The sequence below is a fragment of the Sus scrofa genome, chromosome 16 (genome assembly GCF_054392235.1).
Source record: "Sus scrofa isolate SSC_HxYL_T2T_F1_AM1 chromosome 16, Sscrofa_HxYL_maternal_Yorkshire_Landrace_v2.0, whole genome shotgun sequence".
NCBI classification, from domain to species: domain Eukaryota; kingdom Metazoa; phylum Chordata; class Mammalia; order Artiodactyla; family Suidae; genus Sus; species Sus scrofa.
Window position 1 is genome coordinate 34367955 of NC_139398.1, and position 23242 is coordinate 34391196.

The 23242-nt window shown below is 34.9% G+C and overlaps 1 protein-coding gene and 1 pseudogene across 8 annotated transcripts in view; one reads left to right on the top strand and one right to left on the bottom strand.

Annotated features, from left to right (window-relative positions):
* NIPBL (NIPBL cohesin loading factor) overlaps positions 1–23242 on the top strand; it is a 212276-nt gene that overhangs the window by 149411 nt on the left and 39623 nt on the right. For all 8 annotated transcript variants that reach the window (XM_085002054.1, XM_021076590.2, XM_085002053.1 and 5 more), the window contains 16 exons: positions 2585–2816; positions 3594–3745; positions 4408–4488; positions 4957–5057; positions 6566–6704; positions 8693–8775; positions 9357–9489; positions 11013–11156; positions 13876–13965; positions 16331–16545; positions 16657–16759; positions 17661–17759; positions 18118–18264; positions 20574–20708; positions 21616–21714; positions 22658–22711. In XM_085002054.1, coding sequence (XP_084858180.1) covers positions 2585–2816; positions 3594–3745; positions 4408–4488; positions 4957–5057; positions 6566–6704; positions 8693–8775; positions 9357–9489; positions 11013–11156; positions 13876–13965; positions 16331–16545; positions 16657–16759; positions 17661–17759; positions 18118–18264; positions 20574–20708; positions 21616–21714; positions 22658–22711 — 2007 coding nt within the window. The remainder of the gene's footprint in view (positions 1–2584; positions 2817–3593; positions 3746–4407; positions 4489–4956; positions 5058–6565; positions 6705–8692; positions 8776–9356; positions 9490–11012; positions 11157–13875; positions 13966–16330; positions 16546–16656; positions 16760–17660; positions 17760–18117; positions 18265–20573; positions 20709–21615; positions 21715–22657; positions 22712–23242) is intronic.
* LOC146395504 (translation machinery-associated protein 7 pseudogene) lies at positions 13206–13704 on the bottom strand (annotated as a pseudogene).

Below are 23242 nucleotides of genomic sequence, written 5' to 3' on the forward strand. Positions count from 1 at the left end.
TGGGAACCTCCATATGCCATAGGTGCGGCCCTAAAAAGACAAAAGGACCAAAAAAAAAAAAAAAAGTCCTTTCATTTATAAAATGTTAGTAGGTAGTAACTCTTTTTCTTGACCTTCCTTGGAGAAATAGTTAGCAACCTTATGGTGATTTCTAATATATACTATAGTGTTAATCCTTATGTATTACTTCTATACCTAATTCAAATTGTCATTGAAAAGATATTAAATAAATTAATTCACATAGAATTCTTAACAGTGCCTTGCGCATGATAAGTTCTTTTTTTTTTACTCAATGAATTTTATTACATTTATAGTTGTACAGCAGTCATCACAACCCAGTTTAATAGCATTTCTATCCCAAATCCCCAGTGCATCCCCCACCCACAGATAAGTTCTTAATAAATCTTAACTGCAATTGTCATTAGATTTTAGTATGTTTTTTTCAAGAACAGTAGCAACATGGTGTAATGATTTATGAACTGATTAAAGTAGATTACCTAGGCTCTCCCTTCCTACTGTATTATAGCGACTTTCAAAATCATATGTGCATTTGAATTGATCTTGGTGTCTCTATCATTAGTGAATTCAAACAGTAATGCTTATAGGAATTTAGTATAAGAGAAGGATTTGGGAACATTTGAGTTATTTTTAAATGATTATAAAAGTAATGTATTACAATAAATTTTCAAAGCACTCAGCAATAACCACTATTAACAGTTTTGATAGATAATACTTCCATTCTCACATATACATATAAGGGATTAGAGATCCCATAGTGGCCATATACTACATCCTTAGTCTACAAGTTTTATTTAAAACACTTTGGCAAGACTTTGTGGTAAATATCATCACGAATCAAGAATTCCAGAGAACTGGCTTAGTCTTTTCTTTCTTTTTCCCAGCTGCACCTGTGGCAGATGGAAGTTTCCAGGCTAGGGGTCAAATTGGAGCTGCAGCTGAGGCCTACACCATAGCCATAGCCACAACAACACCAGATCTGAGCTGCATCTGCGACCTACACAGCAGCTTGTGGCAACACAGGATCCTTAACCCACTGAGCGAGGCCGGGAATTGAACCCATACTTTTACAGACTATGTCGTGTTCTTAACCTGCTGAGCCCCAGTGGGAACTCCATGGCTGACTCAGTCTTAATTATTTTTATTCCTTAGAACCTTAGCACTATTTAGTGTGTTGCACTTAGCCTTAATGTTTGGTATGAGTGATAACCCTTCTTAACTGACTATTCTAAACAGCAATTTTAATACCATAGAAAGTCACTTTACCTTATTTTTTAAAGTAGATATGTAAACAGTAAAAGCTAGAGATTGAATTTTTAGGTATTAGTGATATAGAAAATTCTTCTCTGCTTTACATGTATTATATTTTTATTTATTCCTTTTCCTAGTGTTATATGTGCTTTGAATAGCATGCAGTCAAAAGCATTCCTATAATATAAAGTTGATATTTCATAGCTAAGGATGTGATAGGAGGATTTTTTTTTTTGTAATTGATAGTTCTTTTCTTTTTTCTTTTTTTTTTTTTTTTTTTTTTTTTTTTTTTTTTTTATTTTATTTTCCCACTGTACAGCAAAGGGATCAAGTTACCCTTACATGTATAGAAGGATTTTAACTTTAAAAACATTTTTCCCTAGTTGTAATGCATGTTGCTGATGTGTAAATTAAAATATAGTCTGTCAGTTGTTGAATTATCTGTTTTAGAAGATAAATTATGTTTTCAGTAGTTTGCATAATCATCACTTTTTAATCTCAGTTTTAGAAATATAGTATTGTTGAAAAACGGGTGTTAGGAATGATTCAGTCAGTAACATTTTACTACTTTTTATTTTTTTTGTTTGTTTGTTTTTTGTCTTTTTAGGGCCGCACGCTCAGCATATGAAGGTTCCCAGGCTAGGGGTCTAATCAGAGCTGTAGCCACCAGCCTACGCCAGAGCCACAGCAACACCAAATCTGAGCCATGTCTGCAACCTACACCAGCAACGCCAGATCCTTAACCCACTGAGTGAGGCCACGGATCAAACCCGCAACCTCATGGTTCCTAGTTGGATTCGTTTCCACTGAGCCACAGCGGGAACTCCCCCATTTTACTACTTTTAAATAAGATTCTATCCTATGATGTTGGAGTTCCTGTCATGGCTCACCAGAAACGAATCTGAGTAGTATCCATGAGGACTCAGGTTTGATCCCTAGCCTCGCTCAGTGGGTTAAGGATCCGGCATGGCCATGAGCTGTTTATACCCGAAACACAAAATGATTTATATACAATTATAATCTTTAGCTAAAATCATAGATTTGGATAAAGAACACAGAACTTAAACATAACTATAACTTTGTCTTGGAATATCATTTACTGGTGAAATGAGATAAGATTATATGATGATTGAAAATACTGAAACAAAAATTGCACTTAAAGTAGTATAAGTATTTGTACTTCATTCCCAATATTCTTTAAATATACACACAGCAGAACTTTTACCATGTTTCCCATCAGTAAAAAATCAAATATAACTTTTAAAAATTTAACCTCTAAATGTGTTTATTGTGTCAACAATATGCTGTTTTATAGAATAATGATACTGAAGAAGAAGAAAGGTTATGGAGAGACCTTATTATGGAGAGAGTGACAAAATCAGCAGATGCCTGTCTTACAACTATCAACATTATGACATCCCCTAACATGCCAAAAGCTGTGTATATTGAAGATGTAATTGAAAGAGTTATACAATACACTAAATTTCATTTGCAGAATACACTTTATCCTCAGTATGATCCTGTCTACAGATTAGATCCTCATGGAGGTTTGTTTTTTACACTGATAGTTTTAGAATATACTATCAAAATTACATGTTATGTAATTTCATTGTGTTGGTTAGATCAGAATGCAATGACTTAAAATGGCACCAAAATTATTAGATTATATAAATTGTAATAAATACTGGCTTTGATTTGTCTAGAATATAGAATTTTTTTTTGATCTGGTACTTGTTCAATTATCATTTCTTTAGCAACTATTTACATACAATAAGAAGTAATTTCTACTGATCTGGGAGCATCCCAGATAATATTAGCTTCTGGTTCCATTTATCACTTTCCCCTAATTTTACCCAAAATATTATCTGCAAAATGGAGTGAGTAAAGATGTATATTCTTCTTTCTCTTAGAATCTTTATAAATGAGCCATGTATGTTAATGTGTATACATTTGAAGAAGAGAAACTTGTTTCATGAATAATCTACATTTAATTACCTGTTGTTTAATAACAGCAAGTTGATTTAAAGAGAAATATAGCCTTACTACTCTGCTCCAATGGTTAAAAAAGAGAGAGAGGAAAATAGAAATAAACTAATAATTTAGATATGAGTTTAATAGACAGTGAAATGTGCTATAGATTATCTAAGAATATTAACTTTTTAACTAAACATTCACTAGAGAATAATTTTCTCTTTTCATAAATAATTAGGTTGTATTTTTATATGGGGAAGGAGTGTGTTCTTTTAATTCAGAAAGCAACTTTATTACTATTTATTTAAAATTATTATATATTCCTTATTTTGATTTTTCTTTTTTCATTTTAGGAGGCTTATTAAGTTCAAAGGCAAAACGGGCTAAATGTTCTACCCATAAGCAGAGAGTAATAGTAATGCTTTATAATAAAGTTTGTGACATTGTTAGCAGCTTATCAGAATTATTAGAAATACAACTTCTTACAGACACAACAATTCTTCAGGTAAGTTTTTTGGAGCATTTTCTATATTTTTAGACCAAACAGTTTAAGAATGAAGAACCTAGTTGAGTTCAATATAATCTTGATCACTCAATAGTAATACCAACACTATGTTAATTTTTTCATTCAGAGTATATTATATCTAAATGGAAGAAATAAAAGCCCAGGGAAGTTTTAGGAGGTCCTTTATGGCACTGTGGGTTCAGGATCTGGTGTGTCATTACAGCAGCTTGGGTCACTGCTGTGACATGGATTCAGTCAAGAACTTGCACATGCCATGGGTGCAGCCAAAAAAAAAAGAAATGTTTGGGGTAGAAGATAAGTGAATGTAGTGTAAATTCTAAACTCTAGACTATTTGGAAGATAAATGATTATTTCTTTAAAAATGTCAGGGTATTTCTTCCAGAATAGCAAACTTTTTTTATTTTTTACATTCCTCTGTCATTTATCAATCCAAAAGGTAGAGATTAGAGGATTGGCAATAAGGCACTAATTTGCTTGAGGATGAAAGGGTGCAAAGAAAAACTAGGTGCTGATTGATGAGGGAAAAGAAAATGCTCTCCCAGTGTTTTCCTATAAGTTTGTGAATATCTTTGGGATTTAATAAGATAGAATGTTACTGAAATCTATTAGAGATGTGTTCTAATTACTCTCCATGTGTGCAGGTATCATCAATGGGAATAACACCATTTTTTGTAGAAAATGTCAGTGAACTACAATTATGTGCCATTAAGTTAGTCACTGCAGTAAGTATAATCAGTTTTCATTTTTAGTTATCCCCCAGAAAAATAATGTTAATATCATTCAATATAAATTTGCAAAAACTAATGCAGATTTGAGCTTTTCATTGATTCATTTCAACCTAAGAACTATTTTAGAGTGCCTTAGATTTCAAACATTTCCAAATATTTTAAATGTTTCAGTTAATAATTCCTTAATATTTACATTAAAATCAGAATTATTTAACATGTTTAAATATTGTCCTACTTTCCATCCCCCAGATATCATATTCTTCAAATGAAACTAGTATACTATGACTTACACAAGAATGTTATAACTAAGGTTAGAAAAGTTGAGCAAATGAAGCAATTGCCATTAAAGATGTTGAAAACATTTTCATTCTTGATAATATTTTTATCACGATGTGGTATCATTCTTGTTGTTTTCAAATAATTATAACAAACTTAATTTGGAATCTTATAATTACTAAACAGGTATTCTCAAGATATGAAAAACATAGGCAGTTAATTTTGGAAGAAATTTTTACTTCACTTGCAAGACTACCTACCAGCAAAAGGAGCTTGAGGAACTTCAGGTAACCAGCTATAGCAAAGGCCAAGTATAATGAAGAATTCTATTATATTGTAGACATCATATATTTTGTTTTCATTTCTATCTGATTTTTATTTTAATAATCAAATAAAAGAGAGGCAGTTCAGTCAGAACAGCATGAAGAGTAGCTTAGACATGTGAAATAACAGTGCACATTTGAGAAACTTAGAAGTTTGGTAGTTCTCAAGTGTAAAGATCTATAGCCAGAATTTTCAGTCTCGGCACTATTGACATTTTGAGCCAGATAACATTTTGTTTGCAATGCTATCCATTGTAAGATGCTTAACCGCATCCCTGACCTTAAGTTAATAGATACCAGAAGAAATGTACCCTTTCCAATTATTATCACCAAAATTTTCAGTAGACACTGGCAAATGTCCCCTGAAGGGCAGATACATCCCCACTTAAGAACCACTTGTGGAGTTCCCTAGTGCTGCGGGGAGATAAGAGTCCAGCATTGTCACTGTTGTGGCATGGGTTTGATCTGTGGCCCCAGAACTTCCGCATACTGCAGGTGCTGCCAAAAATAAAACATTTAAAAAATAAAAAAGAACCACTGGTCTCTGAGAAGAGCAACAGGAAATATAGCTCCAAAGAGTCAGAGGCAGTCCAAGAATAGTATAAACCTTGCTAAGGAACTTGAAGTTAATCTTTTACACAGCAGGATGTCCTTATGTAATATTTTTAAAAGAGAACTGAAAGATTACTCTAAAGCAGTATAGAAAATAGACATGAAGATTAAATGCTTTTAAATCACTAAGCACAGAGTAACTAGTGAATGTTATCCACTGCTGTGGTCAGCATTACTGCCTTTGTTGGCATAGGGAATCTTCATCGTTACCGTGACTATCATTATAGTATGTATTCCTGGATAATCAAATGTGTTGACCTAGCATATAGAGTTATATTTAGAGTGTTTTGGAGGCTGCCTTCTGTAAAATAATTTTTGTCTTAATTTTTTGGACTGTGTATTGATGCACATTTATTGTTTATTAAACCTGAAGAAAATCTATTAGCATATAAAGAAATTCTTTTCATTTTTTTAATTACCCTTAAAACATTTGGCTTTTCATATTCTATGTCACTGACCTCATCCTCTAACATAGATGATCAAGAGCCAACCATGTAAATTTTAATAAGAAAATGAATACCAGAATGAATGAGCATTGGAAAATCTTGAAGACGTCTCATTGTAAAAATTTGATATTTTTCATTATAATTTTTTAATCTGCAGTACATATAAAGGATAGAATTTTGTATTAAATATTGCATTTTTCCTTCGACTATTTTAATTTCCTGTGTATAGGCATTTAGTTGGTATTTTTTCTAACTTATCAAAAATAGACCTAAGGACACTATTATAAGCACTAACTATAATGCCTAGAAATATCGGTAAAGAGAGCATCTTGAAACTTTCAGATGATAGATGACATGTAAAATGACATTCTCTTCATACTCTGTATGATTAAAATGTTTTCTTCTGCATTAAAGGTTAAATAGTAGTGATATGGATGGAGAGCCTATGTATATTCAGATGGTTACAGCACTGGTTTTACAACTGATTCAGTGTGTAGTACACTTACCATCATCAGAGAAGGACTCTAATTCAGAAGAAGACTCAAATAAAAAAGTAAGGAATCTTTTCTAAGTTTTATAACTGTGCTTTTGTAGGAGGAAGCACCTATATTCTTCGCCATTCTTGTAAAACTGAAATTCTTAAATTAGGGCTTCATGGCTGGGCTTTCATATCCTTGTAGAGCACTAGACTCTTTTAGGAGACTTGAGTTCTGGTCCTGACTATTATATCTACCATTCATAAAACATACAAGTTTTTTTAATCTGCATTTGTTTCTTCAGCTATAAAATGAGGATGATAATATCTAACAGGCCTACTATACCAAGTTATAAGACTCCACTGAGGTATTGAATGTGAAAAATGAATCATTATAATATGTAGTCTATAATCATGCATAACATAATTGTAATACAATTAATATTAAATTATGTAGAGAATAAGTTTATGCCCTACTATTAACTCATAGCTAAAATTTGCATTTGGTTTTGTAGCTTTTACCTATCAGCACTTTAAGAATTTCCAAGATGTATAGTTTTACCTCAAAAAATTTCAAAAGAATGAGGAATAATTTTATTTTATTTCTTTATAGCCAGATGTGTGTGTGTGGGCGGGGTAATAAGTAATAAAATAACTGGCAGAGTTCCCAGCATGGTTCAGTGATAATGAACCTGACTAGGATCCGTAAGGATGCAGGTTCCCTCCCTGGCCTTGCTTAATGGGTTAAGGATCCAACATTGCCATAGAGCTGTAGTATAGGTCGCAGACATAGAGAGTTGCATTGGCTGTGACTGTGTCGTAGGCCAGCAGCTGTGGCTTCTATTCGACCCCTAGCCTGGTAACTTCCATGTGCACAGGTGCAGCCCTAAAAAGTAAAAGTAAATAAATATAAGTAAAGTAACTAGTTAATAAATATAAAATGAATATCAAAAAGTCAAGGCCCTGTTGTTTCTCCCCTTCTCATCTCATTGTACTCTTTTCAGCCTTTCCTTACTATTGGTAAATGTTTTTCTTCTTACATTTATTTATTTTCTGCACAAATTTTATATAGAATTTTATAATTTATATAAATGATGTAACATAGTTACAGCTAATTTTTTCACTCACCACTATTTTTAACACATGTAACGTAATAGATTCTTTTTAACTTGGGTCAAATGCAGCATACATTATAACTTAAAGCAGAGGTTTCCCTAGATAAACTTAGAAGTATAATATTAAATCGTAGTGTACATGCACTTTTTTTCTTTTTGGCTGCCCTGTGGCATATGGAGTTCCTGAGCCAGGGATCAGATCCAAGCCACAGTTGTGACCTATGCCACAACTGTGGCAATGCCAGACCTATTGTGCTGGGCCGGGGATCAAACCTATGTCCCAGTGCTCCAGAGATGCCACCAATCCATTGTGTCCCAGCGGGAACTCCCTATACTGCACTTATAACTTTATTAGAATTTGTCAGTTTGTTCAATAAAATGGTGTTCTGATTTACACTCTTACTTTTTGATTTTGCCTAGTCTGGTTAGTGTGAAATAATACCATGTTTTATTTTGCATTTTCTTGGTTATTAGTGAACTTTTTCATAGATTTATTCACACTTTGGATTTTTACAACTTTGATTTGTCTATTCATATCCTGATCCTTGAATTTCTAATGAGGGAATTGAATTTTCTTTGGTATTCCAGTGTTTCATAAACTTTTTGAGCTTGGAATTTTTTTCTAAATTCTTTTTTGTATTTTCAGTCAAAATTGTCTGACCAAGATCATGTTGAACAATGATTGATATTTCATTCATTAAACACATTTGTTATCCTTAAATTTAATAAGTAAAAATGAACTCTATCAATATTTGTATTTAGTTTTATGAAGTATTAAAATGTGTTTAGTATACTATTTATAGCTTATCTTTTTCTATGTAAAAGAATAGTTAAGAATTTTAGTACTTAAATGTATCGCTCCCATTCAGTAATAACATGACATTAGCACCTGAAGTAATCCATTTATTGGTTATCCTTGATATCTGTATAAATTCATTTTTCCCAATCTAGGTTGACCAAGATGTTGTCATTACCAATTCTTATGAAACAGCCATGCGAACAGCCCAAAACTTCCTTTCCATTTTCCTTAAAAAGTGAGTAAAATTAATATAACCTGATTTTTATTTTCCCCTATATAAAGAATAGCTCATTTATTTTATGTAAAAGATTAATCCAACTTCCTGCTATAATCTGAATTTAGACTGTATTTCACTCACCCTTGATTCCTTACCTTTGAAATTAGGTACTTGGAATACTAAAATTTTTAAATTTTATGAACTTGATTGTATGTTGGACTCCAGAAGTTAAAGTACAGGATTAAAATTCTGTAATTTCTTCAGTGAATTTTGTGACATACTAATTTAATAGGAAAGTTTGTGGAGAGAGGTTTACTTAGCTTTCATAAGAATTTATAATAATCTCATAGAAAAAATGGTCATTATTTAAAATGTCTTATACTTGCTATAAACTGATGTTACTAATAGTTAATAATTGAATCCCTGTAGTTGGAGAAAAAAATGAAGTTTGAGAAATAGGTTCATTTTGAACCATATTTTATTTACTGTACTTTCTTATACCATGTTTAGAGAAAAGAAAACTCATTTAACAAAATTTTAGTCATGTTGGTGGACATGTCACCTAAATTCACAGCCTTTCATTGTTTATCTTTGAACAGATGTGGTAGTAAGCAAGGTGAAGAAGATTACAGACCCTTATTTGAAAATTTTGTTCAAGACCTTCTTTCAACAGTCAATAAGCCTGAATGGCCAGCTGCTGAACTACTCCTTAGTTTGTTAGGGAGACTGTTGGTAAGAGTATAGCATTTAAAGATTATTAGATTACTAGAAGACAACATAATGAGGATGTACTCTGATTCACAGATGATGAATTCTTTAAAAATGTGTAAGGAAACATGACCATTGCATCTCTATTTTTGCATGTGCATAACTATACACAATACTGTTAGTACCTTGTAAAAAACCTTGAAATGTTGTGACTTTTGGTGTTTTCATAAGATAATAGTGCTTTAAAAAAATTTTTTTTTGTTTGGAGGTGTTATTGTTAGTTAAGAACATCTCAACACAGATGTAAGTTACTGTAGTTAATTCACTTCAAGGCATGAAACTGATTAATGTGAACTCTGTCATCTTTAAGAGTATTTCTAAGAATAATGACACATTTTAGTCCTCATCTAATATTTTACATGTATTAGGGAAATGCAAAGAAATACTATTGTAGTTTTCTTTTTAAACTACATTTGGACTTGAGCAATTGTTACGAAATTTTAGGGACTTTTCTGTCAGCTGGAAAATGTTCTAATACTGTTCTGAAACCAAAATAACTTTTCATAGGCATCAGAATTCCAGCCTAAGAAATTCCTACTCAGTAATAATCCCATTTTATATAGTTGAGCCTACATTTAACAGAAGTGACTGTGGGAGTTCCCACCATCGTGCAGTGGGTTAAGAATCTGACTGCAATGGCTCAGGTCGCTTGAGAGGTGTGGGTATGAGCCATAGCCTGGTGCAGTGGGTTAAAGGATCTAGCATTGCCACAGCTATGGCTTAGATTCGGTCCCCGGTCTAGGAATTCCATATGCTCTGGGTGCAGTCATAAAATTAAAAAAGGGTGTTCTGATTGTGGCTCATCAGGTTAAGGATTCAACATTGTCTCCATGAGAAGTGCAAGTTCAATCCCTGGCCTCGCTCAAGGGGTTAAGGATCTGGCATAGGTTGCTTGTGCAGCTTGGATCCAGTGTTGCTGTGGCTGTGGCATAGGTTGCAGTTGCAGCTCCAATTTGACCCTTGGCCTGGGAACTTCCTTGTGCTATAGGTGTGGCTGTAAAAAGAAAAAAAAATTTTTTAATTTTTTTTTGATGAAAATGTTAAAATTCCAGAAACTTGTGGGTTTTTTTGGTTTTTGTTTTGTTTTGTTTGTCTTTTAGGGCCACACTCGCAGCATGTGGAGGTTCCCAGGCTAGGAGTCCAGTCAGAGCTGTAGCTGCTGGCATATACCACAACCACAGCAATGTGGGATCCAAGCTTTATCTGTGACCTACACCACAGCTCATGGCAATGACTGATCCTTAACCCACTGAGCAAGGCCAGGGATCAAACCCTCGTCCTTATGGATGCTAGTCAGGTTCGTTAACTGCTGAGCCATGACGGGTACTCCCAGAAACTTAAAAGACAGTTATTTTGTGGTACAATATCACAAGGGACAAAAAATGTTTAAATTTCAAATACTACAACACAGATTTGGAGTTTATATGATAAATTGCTATTTAAAATATATTATAAACTGATTAAGTTAAAATATTTTTCATGTGTAGGTTCATCAATTCAGTAACAAGTCAACAGAGATGGCTTTAAGAGTGGCATCTCTGGATTACCTTGGAACTGTTGCTGCACGACTGAGGAAAGATGCTGTTACAAGCAAAATGGATCAAGGGTCTATAGAACGAATTTTGAAACAGGTATTGAGATCACGAATTTTAATTCTGGGTATAAATAATAGTTAAGTACTTGCTTTAGATGTTCTTATGTTAGTGTTGCGTTTCACTTTGTAGATTCAAAATAAGATCTTCTAAAAGTATGTGTTTTCAGAAGCCTCACAGAGAAAATTTATACCTTAGGGTGAATAGTGTCTAACAGGAACTTTTAAATGATATATATAAATCCTTCTTTTTGTAAACTACTGTTATGAATGATGCTATTTTCTATTTGGTTTAAAGGAATAAGTTTAACTATGGGTGAGGTGGTAATAATACTAAAAATTACTTAAGAAAACTGAAAGGTAAATAATCACTAATCCTACCATATACAACTTTTTCATTTTCTTTCTACATTTTTATTTTTCTTCCTAACTATATCCATGATGGCCATTACAAACACCTTGATTTTTTTAAACTATACTTTGTATTTTGAAATAATTTTAAACTTACAGAAAAATTATAATAGTGCAGAAAGCTCCCATAAATCTTTAACCCAGATTCCTTAGTGATTGACATTTGCTTTATCATTCTTTGTCTAAATATATATGCATGTGTATCTTTATATGCATGTTTATTTTCTTCTGAACCACTGGAGCAGACAGGATGCCCCATTACCCCTAAATTTCAAAGTGTGATTCCCTGGATAAGCAATACCAACATTAACATTCGTGTAAGAACTTGGTAGAAATGCAAATTCTCAGGACTCTGTAATTACTGAATGAGAAACTCTGGGAGTAGGGACCAGCAGTCTGGTTTAACAAACCCTCCAGATGATTCTATTGAATCTTGAAGTTTGAGAACTACTGCTTTCTCTGTATTTTCTACAAACAAGAATGCTCACTTTAATATCCAAAGTATAGCTATTAAAAGGGAGAGATTACCATTAATACTGTCTCCTAATGGAATACTAACATTCCTGTTGTTTGTAGAGATTACCACTTGTTGCTGTCATTATTGTAGTGCTCAGACTGACCTATACTTAACCAGTGAGAACCCCTTTAAGCTCCCTTTTGTATCTTTTTGGTATCTTCCCATCTTTCCTTGAGGAGTGTCTTACTTTGTGGCACAGTAAGATGGTTCAGGCTCATCTTTTACTTTCTTTCCTGGAATCAGCCATTTCTCCAGGTACTACTGATTCTTTTCATTGAAGAATGGTGAATTAGGTGCTAGATGATTTTCAGCATTTCTGTGAGTAGGTCTAGGACCTCTTATTTGCCACATGTGGCATGTAGATTGTCTACTGTAAAGCTCAAGAGGAACAGTCATTGGTAAATGTTTTTATGACTCATGACACACTTCCAAGTTGCTTTTGGAACTTAACAGTGTACTAGTTTACGGTGCTATAACTAATTTATAAATGTATCCATTTCACCGTACCCCAAGAATATAAGGTTATTCTAATCTTTGTTTTCTATTTAAATATATTCTAAACCACATATTTGGCATTTCAGGTGTTAAAACCAGAATATAAGCTGTAGACATGAATGTCAACTCAAGAGTTAATTTCTGGCTCCGAATTGTTATTGACAGGACCTAAAGATTCAGTCCCTTTCTGATTCCAGAGCAAGAGAACAGCTCAAAACAGCTCAAATATACCTACTGTTTATTTAATGTCCTACATGAAATAAAGTTTTTTTTTTTTTTTAACAAAAGTTTGTTCTTAAATGTACAATAGGTTCCAAGACAACACTCAGGAGTTCCTTTTGTGGCTTAGTGGTAACAAACCCAACTAGTATCCATGAGGATGCAGGCTTGATCCCTGACTGCCCTCAGTAGGTTAAGGATCTGGTGTTGCCATGAGCTGCAATGTAGGTCACAGACACAGCTTAGATCAGGCATTGCTGTGGCTGTGGAGTAGGCTGGCAGCTTCAGCTCTGATTTGACCCCAGCTGGGGAACTACCAAATGCCACAAGTGTGGCCCTTTTAAAAAAAAAAAAAAAAAAGACAGCAATAGATGTTATGGCAAGCATCCAGATGTTTAAACAGGACTGGAATTAAGGATCATCGTTGCCTCAGGCACAAGGAACAGCTTACTTTTTGCCAGATTTCTTAACTCCACCTGTGGCCAGAGGGTATTTATATCCCTGAGGTCTTCATTTTTAGCTCCTTGATTTTCTTCTGCTCTAACTTCTGTTTCTTCTTGAATGCCTTATCTTCCTTGTCCATTTCCTTGGACTGCTTCAGGGGCTTCTTCTTGCCACCTTCACGGGCTGACGGGTGCCTGCTGCCCCTTCTCCAGACCCTGCCACCAATGCCTAAAGTACTACAAAAAAATTTTATATTAACTACAAAAAAATTCCCTTGCATTTCCCAGAGACACCCGTAAAATATAATAATACAGATAATAAAAGTTTCCATTTATTAGATTAAAAGTTTGGAGTTGTCTCTTTTACCAGACAGAAAACCAATGCTAGGACATTTCTCTCTCTGAAGCTTTATGCATTGTTCTAATAATTATTATGTCAGCTACCTATGAGCTTCTTCAAGGAAAGATAATATGTAGTTCACAAAAATAAAGGCACACCTCATCTGTCAATATATAATATGTTTTTCAAAAACAGTATTCTTTTCTTTCTTCCTTTTAATTGCTGTATTTATATTTTCATTTTTATCATTTATCAAGTTTTTTTTTACAACTGGATGATTTATTAAACTACATTAGTAATATCTTATTTTGTTCTTACTTGGTTTCTTTTGTAGGTTTCAGGAGGAGAAGATGAAATCCAGCAATTGCAAAAAGCATTGCTTGATTACTTGGATGAAAACACTGAGACTGATCCTTCCCTAGTGGTAGGATTCTATTTCTCCTTTTTTATTTTTGGAGAGTCCACATGTTTTTTAAAATTGGGTCTGAAAGAAAATTGAGAAGTACTATGTAGAGAAAAGTTGTGTAGGAATCTTTATTTTTGAAACAAGGATACTTGATAGTCTAAACAGAAAAGAATGATTATGGATTGATTTGTCTTAAATTAAATTCTGGTATGGACATTGTAGTCTATTAAAATTGTGTGACACAGGAATTATTTGGGAATCTTTCCCTAGGTTATCGTTGAGACTAGGCTAGATCATTGGCCCAGGTAGAACATAAGATGATCTATTTGCCTATAAATAAAGAAACTATTAGGAATTTCCTGTTGTGGCTTAGTGGAAACGAATCTGACTAGTATCCATGAGGATGCGGTTCAATCCTTGGCCTTGCTCAGTGGATTAAGGATCCAGTGCATTGCCATAATATGTGGTATAGGTTGCAGATGCAGCTTGAATCTGGTGTTGCCGTGACTGTGGTGTAGGCCAGTGGCTACAGCTCCAATTGGACACCTGGCCTGGGAACCTCCATATGCCACAGGTGCAGCCCTAAAAGACAAGAAAGAAACTACTAGAATTTTTTTATGTATATTTATTTTCAAATATAATCCTTAATTCTATTTTTATGTGTACTGTGTTGGGTATCCAAAATTTTAGTATACTAAGTTTATATGTAAAATTTATACACTATTTTATGGAACAATGTGCATATATTGGGATACTTTTTAATTTTTTTTTAACTGATGGGATATGCAGTCTAAAGAAGTTGGAGATAAGTAAGTTGTTAAGCCCACTACTGTAGGTTTTCTTTCTTTATGGAAAGGTACAAATTATACAGTGATGTATGTCATTTCACAATAAAAATGAAAAAAAGCAGCAAATTAAAAGAAAGATTATAGGGGTGCCTCAGTGTTCATATATATTTCAGTTAATTGGCTATGTATTTCTTGAAGAGGTAAGATGAAATTTTGGAATTAACTGGAGTCTTTTAGCTTCAGCATTTTATCCCTTTAGTGTAACTTTTCTAGTTAACCCATTAGCTCTCTAAATTTAATGACTCATATCATAATGTCCTAATTAGTTTAGTAGTTGATAGTAATAATATAGACTTAATACAGTTGTGTTTATAAAATTATCTCTCTTTTGTTTTTGGTCTTTTTACGGCCCCACCCAGGGCATATAGAAGTTTCTAGGCTAGGGGTTGAATCAGAGCTATAGCTGTCGGTCTACGCCACAGCTCACAGCAATGCCAGATCCTTAACCCACTGAGCAAGGCCAAGGATTGAATCCATGTCCTCATGGATACTAGTTGGGTTCTTCGCCACTGAGCCACCATGGGAACTCCTTAATCAAATTACTTTTTTTTTTTTTTTTTGGCTTTTTGGCTTTTTGCTATTTCTTGGGCCGCTCCCGCAGCATATGGAGGTTCCCAGGCTAGGGGGCAAATTGGAGCTGTAGCCACCGGCCTACACCAGAGCCATAGCAACATGGGATCCAAGCCGCGTCTGCAACCTACACCACAGCTCACAGCAACGCCAGATCGTTAACCCACTGAGCAAGGGCAAGGACTGAACCCGCAACCTCATGGTTCCTAGTCAGATTCGTTAACCACTGCGCCATGACGGGAACTCCTTCAAATTACCTTTTGACATTTTAAAATAACTGTTAGGACAGAGTGAAAAGTTTTCTATGATTTAGATATTTTAAATGTTCCAGCTTTCTTAAAATCCATTTTGTGTTTTGTTTTTTACAGCCTCACCTGCAGCATATGGAAGTTCCCAGACCAGGGATTGAATCCAAGCCACAGCTAAAACCTCTGCCACAGCCTCAGTAATTCCAGAACCTTTTAACCCACTGTGCCAGGCTGGGGATTGAACCAATGCCCCTGCAGCAGCCCAAGCTGCTTCAGTTGGATTCTTTTTTTTTTTTTTTTTTTTTCTTTTGCTTCTTATTTTTAGGGTTGCACCTGCAGCATATGGAAATTTCCAGTCTAGAGGTTGAATCTGAGCTATAGCTGCTGGCCTACACCACAGCCACAGAAATGCAGAATCCAAGCCATGTCTGCGACCTACATGCAGCTCATGGCAACACCAGATCCCCAACCCACTGAGTGAGGCCAGGGATTGAACCGGCATCCCCCTGGATTATGGCACCACAGCAGGACCTCCCGCAGTCAGATTCTTAATCCTCTGTGTCAGGGCGAGAACTCCTTAAAAGATCCGTTTTCATTTGGTGAAAGTTTTTAAAAAATAAACTTGGATATTTGTATTCCTAATTGTAAGCACTTTATCATTGGGTTGAAAATGTTGTTAATTTCATAAAACTCAAATCTTAACTAATTTCTTTTCAGTTTTCTCGTAAATTCTATATAGCCCAGTGGTTCCGTGATACAACACTGGAAACAGAAAAAGCAATGAAATCACAAAAAGATGAAGAATCATCTGAAGGAACGCACCATGCAAAGGAAGTTGAGACAACTGGTCAAATTATGCATCGAGCTGAAAGCCGGAAAAAGTTTCTTAGAAGCATTGTTAAAACTACACCTTCTCAGTTCAGCACATTAAAGTAAGAGCCAAAGAGAAAACATCTCCACTTTTTCAGTTATCTCTTTGATATGTATTTAACTACTTTACAAAAAAACTAAATAAAGTAAGTTGTAACAACTTGTTGTTGCAGGATGAACTCTGATACTGTGGATTATGATGATGCTTGTTTGATTGTTCGATACTTGGCCTCTATGAGGCCGTTTGCCCAGAGCTTTGATATTTATTTGACACAGGTAAAGTGGACCAACATTCCTTATATAATGATACTGATTTTTCTAATTCTGATTCCTTGTGTTTCTGTATGATGTCTGTTCATTTGTTGAGAACAGATATTTTTAAAATCCACGAAAGTAGCATTTGTTTCTATGTTCCATACTTTTTAAATTATCTTCCTTCTGCATGCCTTTACCTGTTGATTCTTGTTTTACAGATAAAAGGATATGTATCTGTATGATACAGGTAGAGTGATGGTATAGATAGAGTGATTGATGTTATAAAAATGTTATTCAATTACCAAGTTATTTAAATGATACTAAACATGGAGTTCCCGTCGTGGCGCAGTGGTTAACGAATCCAACTAGGAACCATGAGGTTGCGGGTTCGGTCCCTGCCCTTGCTCAGTGGGTTAATGATCTGGCGTTACCGTGAGCTGTGGTGTAGGTTGCAGACGCGGCTCAGATCCAGCGTTGCTGTGGCTCTGGCGTAGGCTGGTGGCTACAGCTCCGATTGGACCCCTAGCCTGGGAACCTCCATATGCTGCGGGAGCGGCCCAAGAAATGCCAAAAATAAATAAATCAATAAATAAATGATACTAAACATCCTTGATTAAAGTTACACATAGGAGTGTTTCATTGGGGCTACAGGTTCTTGCAAATGAAGCATAGCAATAAGAAAACAGGTTAATTGAGAATACTAGGATAAAGGAAAGGCCCTCGAATGAAGAACATATACCTAATGTGTATTGACCTTTAATATAAAGCTCTGGATCAGTGAGATAACAGATCTTTTACACACTTAAATAAAAATTAAAGGAAAGTAAATACCATGTTTAAGTTTTTTTCATGTTTTCTTTCTGTATTTTGTTAAATTTTATATGCTCTAAAAATTATGAAAATATCAATGTTTGCTTGGCAGATTCTTCGAGTTCTTGGTGAAAATGCAATTGCCGTTCGAACAAAAGCCATGAAGTGTTTATCTGAGGTTGTTGCTGTAGACCCCAGTATTCTAGCAAGGGTAAAGAGACAAATGAATCTTTTTTATTTGAGTTTTCTATTCAAATTAAAACACTAGCTCTACTTAGTATAAATTATATTTTCTTGGGAGTTCCCTCTGTGGCTCAGCAGAAACAATTCCAGCTAGTATCCATGAGGATACAGGCTCGATCCCTGGTCCTGCTCAGTGGATTAAGGATCCGGCATTGCCATGAGCTGTGGTATAGGTTGCAGACGTGGCTCAGATCCCAAGTGGCTGTGGCTGTGGCGTAGGCCAACAGTTGTGGCTCCAATTGGACCCCTGGCCTGGGAACCTCTATATACCCCGGGTGTAGCCCTAAAAAGCAAAAAAATATATACATATATTTATTTTTCTTTAGCTGGATATGCAGCGAGGAGTTCATGGTCGATTGATGGATAATTCCACCAGTGTCCGGGAAGCAGCAGTCGAATTACTAGGACGATTTGTCCTTTGTAGACCTCAGCTTGCTGAGCAGTATTATGATATGCTGATTGAAAGAATATTGGTATGCTTATTTTGTCATTTGTCTTTTTTTTGTAATTTGTGAATTGTGCCTTCATAGTATTAGTTCTTTTTTTATTTTAAGCTAGAAAAGTAAATATCTTATGTTTCTATTGCATAATCTATGAACTATAGCAACCTTCTAATGAAGGACATCTTTCAAGAGGAGGGCTGCTCAGTATCACAAAAAAAAATTTGACAAAAATTAGGTTATTTTTCCAGGTTACTATTGCTTTTTGATTATGCCAGTTTACAGTGAATAAATGATAGGAGCTACATGGTGTAGTTAAAAATTTTGGACAGAAATCTAGAGTAATTATAATATATATGTATGTATATAAACAGGAAGAGTTATTTCAATGAGACTTAGGTTAGAACTTTGTTGTCTGGCAATATCTGTGGTCATTATGTGTATCTGCATATTTCCTTAAAGCTGAATTATGGGAGTGCAGTGGATTAAGGATTCAGCGTTGTCACTGCAACGCTGAGTCAAACATGGGTTTGATCCCTGGCCCAGGAATTTTTATATGTTGTTGGCATGGCCCCCCCAAAATGCTGACTCATCACAAGCTCAGATATCTGCAAGTTAAACAGGAAAGTCATTTGAGTCTTAAGAGCAAACTTAAGAAATACTATTCTGGAGTTCCCATCATGGTTCAGCAGTTAGCAAACCCGACTATCCATGAGGTTATGGGTTCGATCCCTGCCTCGCTCAGTGGGTTGAGGATCCAGCATTGTTGTGAGCTGTGGTGTAGGTTGCAGACATGGCTTGGATCCTGCATTGCTGTGGCTGTGGTGTAGGCTGGCAGCTGTGGCTCCAATTCAACCCCTAGCCTGGAACCTCCATGTGCCATGGGTGCGGCCCTAAAAAGACCAAAAAAAAAAAAAAAAAAAAAAATACTATTCTAAGATTTTTTTTTTTCTATATCATTGAATTCTCTGGCCCTTAAGCATTTCCCTGGAAAGTGAAAGGAAACATGAGCATTTCACAGTATCTGTAGACTCACCATACCACTCACTGCAACTTCAGGCATACCGACTTCTGTAATTGAGCAGAGCTGCGTTAGGTACAAGATTGAGTATTCCCGAATGAGTTTATCACCTTTAGCACAGTATCAGAATACTGTGGGGCTGAGTATAGATAATTTCATCTAAAGCTAGTATAAAATCTTGTTGGAAACAAATTTAAGGAAGAAATGAAAGAATTTTTTCCCTTTCGGTGCTTCAGTCTTTTCAAGAGTTAAGGGCAAAATCAGTAGGATTTTCAGATATAATGAACTCTTGATAGCATCTGCCTTAGCAATATATCATAAAAATATGTTCATGATTGCCAGACTGAATAGTGGAAATAATTTTCACAATTGTCCATGCTTTTTTATTTATTTTTAAAATGCTTTAATTATGAAAATTTGTGAAGTTAAAGAAAAACAGAACAGTGAACACCCATGTGTCTGCCACAGTATGTCATCTCTTACTTAGAGTATTCTCTAACTCTCTTTTATACACTTCCCCCATGACATTGACTAATTTAAAAAGAACAGGCCAGTTTTGTTTCCTCATAAATTTGTTGCATTTAATTTATTCCTTTGCTTCTTATATTTACTATAATCATAAGATAGTGAAAGTGGTTTGAAAGATTTAGGTTAAACATTTTTGTTAAAAATTTTTGTTAAAATTTAAAGTATTTTGTTAAAAATACTTAATATGCTGTTTTAAGTGTCCTAACAGTTTCATGTTTGTTATCTCACTTAATTTTGACAAATTTATACTCCAGTCTTGTATTCAGTTGTATTTATTCTTTTTCCAAGTATTGGATATTATAGTTTAAAAGCAAAGACAGCATAATAAAACAACACATTTATCGTAACATTAATAAAAGAGCATATAAAAAAACATATAGACCAGGTTTGTCATGTTAATAAATAGACTATATACTGTTTGTTTGTGTTCTCCTAATTTCATTTTATCAAATTTCATACATCTAGGCATCTCAATTTTTCTGACATTTAAAATACCTTTCTGTGCAGTTCCTGTTGCGGCTCAGTGGTTAACGAATCCAACTAGGAACCGTGAGGTTGCGGGTTCAGTCCCTGGCCTTGCTTAGTGGGTTAAGGATCCGGCGTTGTCGTGAGCTGTGGTGTAGGTTGCAGACGCGGCTTGGATCCCGCGTTGCTGTGGCTCTGGCGTAGGCTGGCAGCTACAGCTCCGATTCGCCCCCTAGCCTGGGAACCTCCATATGCCGTGGGAGTGGCCCAAGAAATGGCAAAAAGACAAAAAAATAAAAAATAAAATAAAATACCTTTCTGTTCTTAGGATACTGGTATCAGTGTCAGAAAAAGGGTAATAAAGATTCTAAGAGACATCTGTATTGAACAACCAACATTTCCAAAAATTACGGAAATGTGTGTAAAAATGATTCGCAGAGTGAATGATGAAGAGGGCATTAAGGTAAGATTAAAAAGTTAATTCCTTTAAAATTCATTTTTCATTGATGTTTTAAGTAATTGATTATTTTATACAAATTTTGTTAATTTGCATATATAAAAACTTTATCAGGAGTTCCTGCTGGGGCACAGCAGGTTAAGGCTCTGGCATTGTCTCTGTGACAGCATGGGTTCAGTCCCCAGCACAGTGGGTTAAGGATCTGGTGTGCTGCAGCTGCAGCATAGGTTGTTGTTGCAGTTCAGATTTGATCCCTGGCCCAGAACTTCCATATGCCATGGGTGTGGCCATTTAAAAAAAAAAACTTTTATAGATGAATCAACATTTTAGATTATAAATTCAAGAGAAAGACATAGATATTTTTATTCATAGGTCTTGCGTTAATTAATAAAATCTCATCTTACCCAACCAGTGTAGCAGTTATAATGTCTTTGTAGACATTTCATTGTATTAGAAAGGTTATTACTGAATTAAATTTATTTTCATTTTCAAATGGTATGTGCTTGGTTTGCTAAATTAGTAAATACTTTGTTGAAAGTTTAATCCAGAATTCATTAGTGAATTTGCATATGTACAATTGTATCTGTATTTCTCTTTGGTTTTTTTAACAACTTCTCCCCCAAAATAGAAAAGATGTTTTTTAGTTTGATCAAGAGGACTTGAGTGTGTACTATCCAGAAGTACTATTCTAGGCAGAGTATTGCCCGTTTAAATCTTCACTAAATTGAAGAAGATAATTTTTATCAATTAATTGGTGATTTTTTTCTTAAACTGAGAAAGTTGTGCCAGAAAATTCCAGTGACTTGTGTTTTGTTTATTTATTGTTTTCTTTTGAGCTTTAGTGAGAATTTGGGATTAGGAATTTTGCCATGTTTGTTGTAGTTACTTAGGTTGAAATTTTTCTTTCTTCTAGAAATTAGTAAATGAAACATTCCAAAAACTCTGGTTTACTCCAACTCCACACAATGACAAAGAAGCAATGACAAGGAAAATTTTAAATATCACTGATGTGGTAAGAGGGACTGAAACAAGGGTAGTCTGTGGGTGCAAACTCGTTGAGGCCTACCTCGTCTTACAAAGGGAGAGACAATGATGAGATGTTTGGTTATTCTCTACATTTAGTACTACTTCCCTTACTTTATATTTCTGGAGATAGTCAAGGGATGCTAGTAGATGGGAGTGGTGTCTCTACCTAGTCCCACTTACTGGCATCCACTGAATGAAGCACTGATAATGAAATTCTCCAGATTCTTCCAAGGATTGAAAACTAAAAGGGAAAGGAGACGTGAATAAAAAGATACAATGAGTTCTCATTGTGGCTCAGCAGTAATGAACCTGACTAGTCTTGATGCGGGTTCGATCCCTGGCCTCACTCAGTGGGTTAAGGATCTGGCACTGCCATGAGCTGTAGTATAGGTCACATATGTGGCTCAGATCTGACTTTGCTGTGGCTGTGGCTGGCAGCTGCAGGTCTGATTCATCCGCTAGCCTGGGAACTTCCATATACATGGGTGCAGCCCTAAACAGCAAAGAAAAAAAAGATACAATAATCCAGGGATGGCAACCCTAAATGAGATAGTAATGTCTACCTTTTTCAGAAAACATGAATTCAGATCAGTTTCATTATGTTTAATTATACACAGAAGCTATAATTTTCTTTTGACCCAGAATACTTTCCATGTTTTGAACATAAGAAATTTCATATTATGGGTTATAAGATGACCTGTTTCACTGATGTCTTTAATCTTTAAATCTTCTATCTAGAAGGAAATATGGAGCAAACGTTTCCATTGTTGTTGTTTTAGACCTTACACAGATTTTTCTGTGTGTTGGTTCAAGATATTGTTCAAAAATGTAATACCATATTTAATTTAAATACATTAAACTAGTTTCTTGAATGTCTTTAAGATATTTTTAGAATAAAATTCTTTAACATGGTATGTATTTCCCCTTAGGTTGCAGCATGCAGAGATACTGGGTATGATTGGTTTGAGCAACTCCTTCAAAACGTGAGTGTTTTTAGATTTTATGACTTAAAAGAACTTTCTCAGTTAAGTATTGGCTTTGTGACAGGGAAAAGGTATTTAGGCTGAGTATTTCAATTAAGATCCCTAGTTAATCAATTGTTCGGTTGCTTGTTACCAGTAAGTTTTCTAAGTCATTGACTGATATCCTGTCTTTCCATCTTTCAAGATAATTTTTTATCCCTTTAATATAGATGATAGACATGAGATCTATAAATATATACACATTGTTGACATATTATAAAATATGTAGAATACATTTATAAAATATATAGAATATATATATAATATTTCCTATAGTAATGTAGGATTAAACCACAATTAGTGTTCTTTAAAAATTTATAGGGAGTTCCCATGGTGGCTCAGTGGTTAACAAATCCAACTAGAAACCATGAGGTTGCAGGTTCAATACCTGGCCTTGCTTAGTGGATTAAGGATCCAGCATTGCCATGAGCTGTGGTGTAGGTCACAGATGCGGCTCGGATCCCGCGTTGCTGTGGCTCTGGCATAGGCCGA